At 37.0% G+C, this 13,052-nt stretch overlaps 2 protein-coding genes across 2 annotated transcripts; both read left to right on the top strand.

Moving 5' to 3' along the window:
- Positions 1–641: 641 nt before the first annotated feature.
- LOC117749906 lies at positions 642–3,176 on the top strand. Its single transcript, XM_034560725.1, has 8 exons — positions 642–694; positions 1,252–1,369; positions 1,504–1,648; positions 1,859–1,972; positions 2,074–2,218; positions 2,313–2,461; positions 2,561–2,700; positions 3,025–3,176. Exons 2-8 carry the CDS (start codon positions 1,270–1,272, stop codon positions 3,174–3,176), a joined length of 945 nt encoding a protein of 314 aa, XP_034416616.1. The 5' UTR covers positions 642–694; positions 1,252–1,269.
- Positions 3,177–3,979: 803 nt separating this feature from the next.
- Positions 3,980–12,302, top strand: si:ch211-161h7.4. Its single transcript, XM_034560365.1, has 17 exons — positions 3,980–4,481; positions 4,988–5,031; positions 5,516–5,580; positions 5,670–5,815; positions 6,022–6,079; positions 6,201–6,405; positions 6,561–6,653; positions 6,869–6,952; positions 7,231–7,392; positions 7,502–8,196; positions 8,751–9,266; positions 9,505–10,105; positions 10,274–10,344; positions 11,137–11,277; positions 11,421–11,581; positions 11,712–11,802; positions 11,979–12,302. The coding sequence occupies exons 1-17, from the start codon at positions 4,458–4,460 to the stop codon at positions 12,059–12,061; spliced, it is 3,240 nt and encodes a 1,079-aa protein (XP_034416256.1). The 5' UTR covers positions 3,980–4,457; the 3' UTR covers positions 12,062–12,302.
- Positions 12,303–13,052: the final 750 nt, after the last annotated feature.

The raw sequence follows: 13,052 nt of genomic DNA, 5'->3' as shown, positions 1-13,052 counted from the left end.
AGCAAGTGCTTCGCAGTAAAAATAAATAAATAAAATACAGCAAAACACAGACCTGTGATAAATGAAAACAACATAAATATAAATGTTACTGCGTATAAACAGTGCAAACTGCTGGTTGTCTGTGACAAAACATGGTACAAGAACACCCAATTGGCCTTCTGGTTGGGTTTCAGGACTCGTTCAGGGTTCAGTCTGATTAGTCAATTCTGTTTATACTGAATTGTTAAATATGAACCGTCCTCTATTATTGCTCGTTGTCTAACTTTAAGCTCTGCCAGATATATACAATCTCATCTGAGAACAAATCTAGACTTCCATATCCCATCATAGTTTTAATTTACCCTTTCTCGGGTGACTAGTTTGTTCTGCCTTTTCAAATATGACAAATATGTTTATAAATCGTTTTATTTTCAATTAAGAAATAGCTTACACAAAGTTTATACAATGCCATTCATTCTGAGGTCACTCATATGAATGCATTTCATAATTATTGTTTGTCAGTTATTTATTACTCACTGCACTGTGGCAGAAATGTATATAAGATAACAGACACACGTGATGGTTGTAAACCTCGTTCTTACACAACTAGCTTTTCCATAAAAGAGGCAGTCCCAGTTCCCCTCTTCACACTCCGCACAGTTGCTCTGGTTCTTCACGCTGATGACTGAGCGCACAAAGAAAGGGCCAAAGAAGGGTATGTCTTGTTTGATGTTATTGGGTCTTTATTATGTGGGCACTGTTTTTGTTTGGCTGCCAATGTTTTATTATCCTGGAGGAAGCTTGGTGGGCAGCAGTGACACGTGTATACAAGTTACACAAGTTGTTTTAAACTTTATTTTCAGTCTATTACAGTTGTTGAAATTTCTTTTTTTTATTAAACAATTTTCTTGACAAACTTCTAAAAAAGTTTTTTTATGGTTTCAATCTTAAAAAAACAAAAATTGGTGATTTATGAGAATGATACAGCCCGATGTAATTGTTTGAATGGCATCTCCATAAGGGGATATTTTATTATAACTTGTCAAGGTCAGAGGTCGGGTTCAAATGCAGGTTATCATGAATGAAGTTGGAAGGGGTTACATATATTCCTCAAAGACACATTCCTTTGAGGTAAACACTATTTGATCATTCAGTATAAAACACTACCATGTACTAAATGTACCAAAGATTTAATCTGTAAATGTAACCTTCCCTGTACGTCCATTGTAAGTCTTTCATTCTTCATTTGTTTCTATTTTTAAATAATTCCAGTTATCACAGGAGACCACAATGGAAAAACATAATCCTGGACGTCTTGCCGCGATAGTGGTGTCTGTTGTTTGCTTTGCAATAAGTTTGGTGTTCAATGGACTCTCTGTAGTTGGACTTGGTAAGTCAAAGCTTTGTTAACATGGTTTTTAGTTTAACTTTAAGTGTGTGAATGGGCCTAGTAAAGCTTTTGTGAAATCACAAATATTAGTTTAACATATTACACATTCCTCATTATTTGCTTGTTCTCCCTAGGTCCCTATGAAACCACCACAGCCAATGTGTCTGCAGTGTTTGACACAGAGATCACACCTTCGGGATGGACTTTTAACATCTGGAGCGTTATCTACGTCTGGCTGATCGCAATGGTTATCTACATTGTCGCAGGCCTCTGCAGAAAGTTGGGTCCAACTTTTTTTATTCTCTGGTTTTGAATATGCAAATAGCACTCTGAATCTTTGTAATCCCTTTGTTTTTTAGGATTCCAGATATGAGACAAATTTAGAAAGTATCTGAAAAAAATTGTTGCTGAAATTGACAATTACTGTTCTGTGAACATTTTCACCAATTTACAGACTGAAGCATCACCTGTGGTTCCTTTTTCTTGTAGGAATGGTTACGGCTATGTTTACTGCAGCCCTGCAGTGTTGCCCTATGGATTCTTCATTAGCTGGTGCCTCAATTTGTGCTTCAACATTGCCTGGCTGCTTGTTTGGGATCAAGGGTAAGCGCTCATTAGATCATTGTTCGTAAATTAAGCAACCTAATTTACACTGTCATATTTCATTTAATAATTATATGTGTTTTTCTGCTGCCTTACTTCAGAGAGATGATCGCTGCACTAGTTTTTCTCTTCCTGGTCATCTGCACCAACTACTCCATGATATGCTTCACCTGCCATGGACTTCATGTTTATGGACCCTGGCTGAAGAAATACCACAAGGTGGACCTCTGGCTCCTCCGTGTGTTGGTTAGTATGACAAATAGGCAGCATTTGCATATTGTGTAGTTAAAATATTGTGGTTTAAGTGTATTAAAAAACCTCTACAATACTTCATTCGCAGGTTCAGAATGGTGTGATGATATACACAACATGGACAACCATTGCTACACTAATCAACCTGAGCATTGTACTGACTTATAATGCAAAGATGTCCCCAGAGGATGCTGCAACCATCTCGTACTCTGTTTTGACTGTCGTGCTGCTTGTTTGGTGATTGCTCTTTACTTGGAAAATACTTATTAGAGAATTACTGTGCAAAATCATCAGTGACATTCTGAAGCAAATGTGTTTGTGCTGCGTGTTTCACAGGTTTGTTTTGGAAAACTTTGTCCTTGACAAACACGTGCGGTACATCCTCATCATCTACCCGGTTGTTATCTGGGCGCTGTGCGGAAACATGGACAAGAACTATGATTCCAAATCACCCAGCCGTAATGGCCTCTTCATTGGTAAGACACTGGAGAGAACTCCTTATTAATTATATGTGTCAAATCTATGATAGTCTCTACAATCAGCTGTCCAACATCACATCAACAAAAGGTCATTGGGCTTATCTCCTAAACATAACAGGTAGAAAGTAATACAAGTAAATATAGACAATATTGATGAAAAACAATTACGCTAAAACATTACTTATTGCGACTTTTGAGTAAATTAAAGCTAATTTACAGATTTTAAACAGTAAGATGAAATAGTAGGATGCTAACTCCTGTACAAACATCTGACCACAAACATCTGTGAAAAAAAGTACTAACTAGATTATCTTCTCTTAGCTGTGCTGCTGACTTTAGCCCTCGTGCTGTTTGTCATTCGGATTGTTTTGGTGGTTTGGAGACACATCAGACAGCCGCTCTACACAGATATCAGTCCCGAAGCCATGGAACCAACGGAGATTGCTGAAAAGCAGAAAAAGATATTTCGCTAACCATTTTCACTTTATGTCATGATAGAAAGGAGTTGTGCCAAGTTTGGAATTCCATTGTTGATAATCATGTAAAGAGACGTTTTATTTTGACAGTTTTAATAAATGTTGTACAATTCTGATCGCATACAGTATGATATAAAATGTCAACTTTGGCTGACTGATCTTTAACCTTTTATGGCTCTTTTGTAACACAAACTTTCTGCTCTGTAGCACTTTGAGATTGCTAAATATAAAGTGCAATACAAATAGAATGTATTATTATTATTTATTATTATTGATTGCTAACACAACACATTAGGCTCTGATAAGGAGACTATTATAACACTACACTAAAGGGACCAAACTGTAATTATCCATCTTACAGTATGACTGGGTTTTATAACTTAAATAATTTTCAATTGCCTACTTATGCCAGTTTAAATGCCAATGTTAATTATAGTTTTCTAATTTTGACATATTTACTTAAAGTATGTGATTTATCATGTGTAATATCAACTGTTTTAATAATTTAGCAGTGTGTGTTCTTTTAACATAATGTGGAAGATAAACAAGAAAATCACAGCCATTATGCAATACCATTAGAATTCACCTTTATTCTTTAATAGTTTTAGTGTAAAATATGTTTCAAAATATAAGTTACAGAGTTATACATTGCGTCATATCATTGTTATATTTAACAATGACTAACCTGTTGGGGGCAGCAACGTGAAGCACCAGCTAGTTCAGTCTACCGGGAAATAAAATGAAAAAGAAGAAGGATATTATGTGACGACTGTATTTTAAACCCAGAGCATAGTCTTTAAGGCACTGAGTATTAGCCCACAAGCAACACACTCTAGTCACTGCAAAATAGTTACGCTTATTTGATACTTTTACTACACTCATTTTTCTAGTTTATAAGCACAGACTGCGGATTAGCATATAACAGCTCCATAAATAGCAACGTGTTGCCTGGAAGGTTTAACTCCGGGCATACTTGCCTATATCTTTCACAGTGCGCGGGTTTATAACAAATTGTCAACACCGCCTTTGTTTTGCTAACGCTAACGCTGGTTATCAAATAGGCAACGTACATATATTCCTCGTAGCGGTCGTAACTTGATTTTGAGAGTGGATTCAAACCAATGCATCCTGGGAGCTAACGTTAAAGCTGACCGAGTTGGAGCAGTTATTGAACACCAAATGATGGCTAGCTAAGTTAGCTGTTAGCATAACAGCTAGCGTTAGGTTCGTGTAACATTGCCCCGTCAAAATAGTCCGAGTTAGCGTTAGTTAACATACATGGAGACAAAGTACCCCACGTTGGTAAGTTCATTGTGCTATTGAGGAAAAAAACGTAGCTTTAATGACGACTAAGGGAGGAAGAGGGAAGAGGCTGTGACGTTACACTCGGTATAAACATCGGTCTACTAACCGTTAGCTAACGTTGGTTAAAACCAACGCAACAGACATGAAATATTGTTAATTAACGTTAGTTCTGAACTTCATAAAGCTTATAGTTAAGGTTTTGTTTAGACGGGTTTCAACTTCACAGTCATTTTGAAGACTAGTTTCCGATGCTGTTAAATAGTCTCGCGTCATACTGAAGTGTTTCTATTATTTTGTCCATCCTTTGTAGCTCAGTTATAAGAACATTGACTGTTGCATTATGCTGCTGTAATTTTAAATTGGTGTAAGTTAGATAATAAACGGAGTTTGGTAGTTAAGGTATGTTGTTGGCTAGTAACTTAATCTCTTCCCCCCTAATTTACAAAGTAACTAAATTATAGTAGTTGCTATTAACTTTATCTCTCTATCTTTTCTGTTGACAGAAGAGACCAAAGAGGAAACTCTGCTATCTCACAAACAAGGAAAGGTACGTTTGAAAAGTATTTATGTGCTCTGACTGAGATTTTTATTGAAGCCTACATCTAGAGAGATGAAACTTGGTATTTATGCAGTGGTTGCATTATATTGTATGCATCTGTAATAGAGTAATCAATTAGATTAAATTAGAGATTAGTTTATAGTAGTATATTTAATATATATATATATATATATATATATATATATATATATATATATATATTATTGTATTTAATGTTTTATCTAATTGTTATGTCTACATGAGTTTCGAGTGTATTTTAACATTCATTACTTTTTCTTGGGTGTAATTTCAATAATCATCACCATTTGTCACAAATAATGTATTTGTTGATGTTGTTATGTTGTACATGTCTTTCTCTTGCATTTGCTTTAAAAAAAAATATTTTGTGTATTGTCGATTTGAGTAATTTAGCAGTTGTATGGGAATTTTGATCTTTCAGCTATCATATTAACAAGACCTTTTGTGTTTTTAGTTCATCTAAAGCATGGACACAACCGATGACAATGGATGAAATTGATAAGATCTTTGATGACATGGGTGAGTTGAGTGTAATTGTTTTGTTTTAACATTTTACAGGTCGTATTACATTTTCATTATGTCAACCTTTACTTAACTGTTGTTTTCAGATCCATCCTCACATGTTATTGATGACCTGTTACCTCCACCTACTCTGCGCCAGACCTTTGACACCGAGCCAAACCAGTGTGAGAGAGCGACCTCACCAGTCCCACAGGAAGGACACCTAACAGAAGAATTTCCAAGATGCCAAATAGTAATGAAAAGTCAACAATCTACTGTGACTGTAGTTCTTTCACTGATAAGCAGCTGTTCAATTCCGTTATGTCATTACACAGGACAGGGCTAATGAGCCAGTAGTTATACCACTTTAGTTTCACGCAATGCTGCAGCTTTGCGCAAAAATATTTCCTGCCCTTAGGTGTGTTGATACTTAAAAATATATGTTCTGTAACTCTTTAGGGTCCTAAAGTAGATGCCCTGCGTCCTGCAACGTCATCCAGTCCTAAACTAGACATTGGTAAGATAATTAAACCCGTATTTGGTTTCCCAAATTCACACTTATCACATTTTCAGACACTTTGCCCTTTTCTTTGTAGAAATGTTCATCTTGTCAAAGGAGGATGCTTTTTCTGTTGCAGATTTGGACATCCCATTCAAAGCACATATGCCTGTGAAGACATCCAGCCCTATTGAAGAGAATACGGTTGGTGAAGAGCTGGACAATGAGAAAGACCAAGTTGTATCGCCAATTCTCTTTGCTTATGAAGATGAAGGAAAAGAAGAGGCAAAGACAGAGCCTCTGCTCATCCAGGAACACCAGTGCAATGAGCACGGCACAGAGAAGTAAGCAATTAATAATGGATTTCTTCTAGAAAATAAATTGTTTGTACGGAGTGTAGGATTTTGTGTCAACATTGATATTGGCTCGCATCCGGATCCAGTGTATTTCCCCTAAAAATGTACAGAACATTTCTTTCAATGATTGTTCTTTCCTCTAGAAATGATTACTCTGAGTTAGAGTCTCCTCCAAGCAAGGTTGTTTTCAGCAAACCCAAGATGTCCAGTCACCAAAACAAGGTGGAGGAATCATGGTAAGAGCCTTTTTAATTCTCAACGTAATGATGCTGCAAACACCCAAACGCTCCATCACTACTTGATTGATTGCAATATACAATACCCAAGTGACCATTGCAGTATGAAAGATTCATGTTGTGTTTTGATTATTGATCTTTAATTGTCTGCTATCTGTGGGCATTATTTGGATGTTTGCCTTTTTGTGATGTATATTTTAATTTGTTTCCTGCAGCAAAGAGAGTCACCCAGTCAAAGAAAGAACAATACCAAAGAAACCCCAAACTCCTGATTTGGAGGGCAAAAAGAAAAAAACAAGGTAAGAAGAAAGGACTTTTTGATATGTAGTTGCAATTCTGTTTGTGCTTTCACTTTAGATCTAGTGACCTAACAATAGTGGATATTGGAAGCCAATATGGATATCAGCATTTATTACCTGGTATCAAAATAAAAAATGTACTGTATACCATGTGCTGGCTGATATTCAAGTTAAAGAGTTGTTACAAAGATATTGTGGCAGAATATTTTCAATTTGTACAATATGCTTTATTCTTTTTTTTACTCCGTCGTTTCTGTTCTTTATTTTTTTATTTCCAGGGAAGAAAATGCAGACCCATTGGCGGCGAGACAGGAGACTAAACTCGCAAAAATATCTGAAAATGTCCACAACCAGCCATTGGTGGCGTCCACCAGTGTGGGAAAAGACATGACTGCTTTTCTCAAGAAGCTTAGAGATGCTGGACAGCCCAAACCTGCATGGTGAGTTAATAGTCGCTATGGAAAATACAAACCACCAACATTGGTTTACAAAGTAATGTCTCTTGTGTGTCAATGTAAAAAACTGATTCCAAATAATACATTTTCTTAGTCCTAGGAAGTCTCTAACACCAGTGAAAGTACCCACTCCTGCTGAGCCAGAGGAGGATTTCCTTATTCTGGAGGATGATAACCTTTTTCGGTTTTCTATCCCAAGTAAAGCTGCCACCAGTAAAAAACAGAGACAGGGCAGAACCTCCAGCACTGAGAAAGACAGCTCAACAGACAAGGGCAAGAAGGATAGCCAATTAGAGACTGCTCAAAATCCACAGGAGTCAGAACAGACAAAGAACAAACTGGGAAGTCAGACTGTCACTCAAAAAACAAAGAAGGGTAAATGGGGAAAGAAGAAGATTAAGGAGGCTGAGCCTGGACATTATAAGGAGGATCTTCCTGCAGGTGACTTAATGGTAGAAGAGAAACCAAACAAAAAGAAACAACGACTAAGGAAAGTAACATCTAAAGAAAGTGACAAGGAAGAAGAGCAGCCGAAAGAAGCAGCCAGCGGGGAAATGCATGAAGAAAAAACAACTCAGAAAACAGAGAAAAAAGCTCAGCAGTCTTCTGACATGAAGAAGCCGACGTCTTTAAAAGATGGGAATGAAAATACACAGACAAGCAGGGCCAAGTCATTAAAAACGGGCAGAAAAGTGACACAAGGATCTGATGCCGTAAAGCAGACGATAAAGGAACAAAGCCAGAGCAGTGAGGAGTATGCCGATGCTGAAAACCTTGGGTCTCTTCCTGGTAAGGACTCCCTATTGTTAACATATTTTTCTTTATGTAAGACATTTAATCTTTCTGCTAGTTATTTTCAGAGGCTGATGTACATTTTTCTTCATGTTTATCCTGCTCTTATAGCCCGCAAATGTTGACCGATAACCTCTATATTTGTGAATAGAAAAAAACGTAAAGGCAGGAAACTGAAAGATGTCCAATGTAGTGCCCCACTTATGTTTAGGTAGTAATTTAATTAGTATTTTCTGAATATCGAATATTGAACAAATCCTTATGGATTAATTATTACCAGTTTATTATAGGTTAGCTTTACTTTTTGGGGGATTTTTTTTGTTTAGCTACAATAAACACATTTTACATAGGAATAGTAGAAGGTAGAAACACATTTACAAATTAATTGAAATAGACATTATTAGAGATGCAATGGGAAATGTTTGAAAATATTATTAAAGAAATATAAAAAGTTATTTCAAGCATCTCCATGAACATATGTAAAGAAATATATCTATCTATCTATCTATCTATCTATATAAATTATTTTTTTATTTTTTTCCCCCTAACAGACAAAGAAAACATGAATTCTGAAGCACAGAAAGAAAAGGATGTGGCCGATAAAAAAGATAAACACAACAAAATACCAGTTGTGTCTGAAGGGAGTTCATCTGAAGACTGTCAGATTCTTGGAAAAAGGAAAAGGAGGCATCCTGGCCAGTGGTGGTTGGACCAACAGATTTCAGAGGAAACAAAGTTTACAGACAACCAGCTCACAGTCAAAAAGTCCAAGCAGCCCAACCAAGAGCCCAGCGCAGCAGTACAGTCACCTGTAAAGACCAAGAAGGACAGAGCTTTAAAGAAAAGAAACCAGACACCACCGGCACCGTCATCCAGTCGGAACACAAATAAAGCTAAAGGAAAGAAATCTAAACAGAACAAAAATACAATAGAAGACAGTCGACCAGATGAAGTATTTCAAGGGATTGAGGCAGAGCAGTTTGACGAGCAGCTGCAGCAGGAGGTGGTGGACCAGGACCTGGATGGGCAGTCGAGCCCTTTCGTCCACTCACACAGCCATAACTCAGGTAAGGTCAACGGTAAAGGAAGTACTCAGATCTTCCAAAAAAGTACTCCAATCCTATTAAAACTGATGCATATACAATTATACTTAAGTAAAAGTGCATACGTATTATCTACATGATGTACTTGAAATTTGTTTTCAGTTTTTATGGAGGTACAAATAATACCTTTTTTAAATTTGAGTTTTGTTAGTAAAAAGACTAACCAATACACTCTAACTTACTAAGATGTGATGTTTTACAGGGGATCAAGTGTTTCAAAGAGTATACCATCATGCCTCGAATAAAAAACTGTCCTCTCCGGCGCCCATCTCCCCCAGAGGGCGTCAGGACACGCTCTCAGAATCGGAGAGACGGAGGCGGAAACCTCCCGGGAGCTGGTGGAAGGTTGAGGACATGTGTGAGAATGTGGAGAGCATCTCCTCACAGCAGCAGGGGCCCGGACCTCGCAAGGAAAGTAAAACAGTGTCTAAACGGATTCCTAAAAATAGCAAGATGGCAGTCCCATCAAAACCACAAGGGGGCGCTCCTGTCTCTCTTCTGGAACTGAAGCCGACATCGGCTCCAAAGACAGTGAAACGCTCCCTGGCCACGTTTAAAGACATATTCGCTTCAGTCACAGAGACCCCGGTGGCTGTGGGCAACAGGAGAGAATCGTGTCGGAAGAACAGACGTAAAGTCACCGCTCGCCCTGCTGAGGAAGTCACTGCTACTGTCTGTAAAATATTCAGTGAAAGGACTGATGGAGATATTCTCAGCATGGATGATGTTGAACCCAGGAGCCCACATGACAACCCTCCCAACCATGAGATGCCACAGGACAGCAACTGTCAGTCAGAGAACAGGTAAGGAAAAGTCTATGCTATCCTCTGTTCCTCTCTCCCTGTTATTGTCTGTAACTGTTGTGTTTATATATATATATATATATATATATATATATATATATATATATATATATATATATATATATTACATTACAGTATATATGCTTTATTTATCTATTCTTTTGGCAGGTTAAAGCTCCTCAGAAGTGGGCCGTCCTCCATGATTGAGCTGCAAGAGTATGAGGAGGAGGACAACTTGAGTATGTTTTCAACATTTAACACGTTAATATAATATACTTTATATTTCAATTTTGTATTTTATTTATTTCTCCAACCTTTTATTTATTTCTTTATTTTTTCTAATGTTTTTTTTGATTTTTATGTTTTCCCAAACATTTGTTTAAATTTGATAATTTGACATTTCTTTTTAGTGTGCAATTAATGCATACAACTCTTGAACTACTCCTTATGCACCTGGAAATACACATTTGGTCAAGTTAATGATGGGAAAGCACACTTATTGTTAATAAGGAATGAATACTAATCAATAACATATTATAGATTTCTATAAATCCAAAATAAGAATGCCTTTCGTCATGAAAAACACAATATATGCACAAACTCAATAAAAAAAATCGTTTGTAAGGATTTTACTTATTGTTTGTCTGTTTAAATGAACAAACTACAAGTGCACACTGCGCTGCACACTTGGCTGTAAAGATATTTGCAGCTCAATGCTTGTATACTATGGTTGACTCCAATTGTAAACTCACCAGTGGGAACAGCAGACCCCTGAATATAATGTGAGCTCAGTCTTGAATAAATCTAATGAAAATGTCACATTTGACAGTTGTTCTGTGTCGGGCTCAAAATGTGTCAGCCAGACTGCAATATTTACACTGAGCCCTTTCACCATATGTGGTGAATACAAATGCTCTCCCTGGGCTGTTGAGGCGCTCATGTCAGAAGTTAAACAGCTCCATCTGGTGGTGTCATTGATCCCCTTTTTAAAAATCCGATTAACTTCTACTTGTATCTTTACTTTTCTTTAGTTCTGATGCCACCCAGCTTCCACGCTGCTCTCTCTGTATCCGATCTGTGTGCTCCTCCTCTCAAACCAATGGTCTTACAGCCAAAGGACAAGGCCAACATGACACAGTGGTTTAAGAGTCTCTGGTCTGTTCCTGTCGACAGTAAGAAAATATAATGTTCTTTTCTGTAATCAAACCTTTTGTATCATCATCATCAAATGATTCTTATGAAAGGGTCTACAACATGAGTAATTATTGGCCACACCTGTCACTGAATATTTGTGTCCTGTTTACTATCATTGCAGAAGGTGCTGAGGTCACTCCAGACCAATTTGATTGGTACTTTTATCAAGGCAGAGCTATTGGCTTCCTGGTGGATCTGAACTGTGGTTCCTTCTGTAATGGAAAAATCCTGCTGGGCTCCTACATGAAGAAGCCTCTGTGGGTGGATCACAGCGCCACGACAGTCAGTACATTTCTCATATGGTTTATGTTGTTTGAGGTCATCTGATTGTCTCCTTCTCGGTCCTCTTGTACTCCAGATATCTTGGAAAGAGTTTTATGACTAATAATCTATTATTCTTGTGTTTTTAAAGGTTTTTAACTTATTAACGAGCTCTGTGAGTGTAACCATCGACGGCAAAGAATCCCGCTTCAATTCCGGACAATCCTTTATGGTGGAATGTGGTACGAATATTATATCAATAATTAATATGTTTAATTGTATTATGAAGAATTCTTTCTTCTTAATGTCAGTCAAGTCCACGTATCTTCTTCAACCTTTTAGTGTGAATGTTACAGATTTGAGTTGAAAAGGAAGTGTTTAGTTTGTGCTTTACTGATGTTCTGTTCTGCTCACACAGGACACGCGTACAACATCCAGAACGTCACCGCACAGCCGGCCGTTCTGTACTTCACCAGGATGTTTGCAGAAAGTTCAGATTGAAGTTGTCAGCCGGATAACCAGCCGCACGTTTCTGAGAAATGACCACAACCTGAATATGTAAAACTTGGAAAAAAGGACTGGGAATGTGTGCCATTATTTAAATTGATTGACTTTCTGTTTTGAAATTTAAGGTGTAAATAGAAAAAAACAACTTTTTGTTAGTTTTGAATGAACTTATTTGATCCTTAGCTGTGCTTGTAATGATACCATTGTTTTAAATACTAAAAATATTTGTAAATAAGTTTGTTTGCTTGTTTTTACCTTTTTCCTATGATTTTTCATGTATTGTTTCCAGCCTCTGAGGCGCAGTGTACAGCAGTCCAATACCTCAAGAAATCAACAATCAGATCTCTATATTCCAGGATACTTTATATGGAATATTTTTTACAACCAGAAATACAGTAAAAGTATTTTCTTAAATACAGTGTCATAGAACGACAGTGTAAAAAAAAAACTGATTAAAATAAGAAGTCCATCAAAACTAAATGTATGTATGTATGTATATATTGTTATTATTTTTACTCATATGTTAATATGTGAGCATTTTAATGGTGTGTTGAGGGAAAGTTATTTAACTACTTCATATCCTGTTGGGTTGTTAAATCTATAACCACACATATTTAACAAGAGGTCATGGTTATGGGACTTTTCATCTTCAAAGTCACAAATAACTCCAGCTGTCATATACATGTAAAAAGTACAATAATTCCCTCTGAACTGTGGATGAGTAGAAGTACTAGTGTAGTACTTGGAGTAGTAGTCTAAGGTTGCAAATGAAAAACATCTTCATTGCTTGAGGCTTCCGGCTCGTGGATATATTAACTGCTTCTCGTTTAGACACATGTTGCATTATTCAGAAGACATTTCTAGACGTCTGCTTCTGGATCCAAGAGTACCAACGAGTTTTATCATGAACCATATATTTATCCAGAGGAATCTTTCAGAATTGTGTTTTCAAACAACTTGGATATGATGTTAATCTGGTGTTTTT

The sequence above is a fragment of the Cyclopterus lumpus genome, chromosome 20, assembly GCF_009769545.1.
Source record: "Cyclopterus lumpus isolate fCycLum1 chromosome 20, fCycLum1.pri, whole genome shotgun sequence".
NCBI classification, from domain to species: Eukaryota; Metazoa; Chordata; class Actinopteri; order Perciformes; family Cyclopteridae; genus Cyclopterus; species Cyclopterus lumpus.
This window is presented reverse-complemented; position numbering and strand designations above follow the sequence as displayed.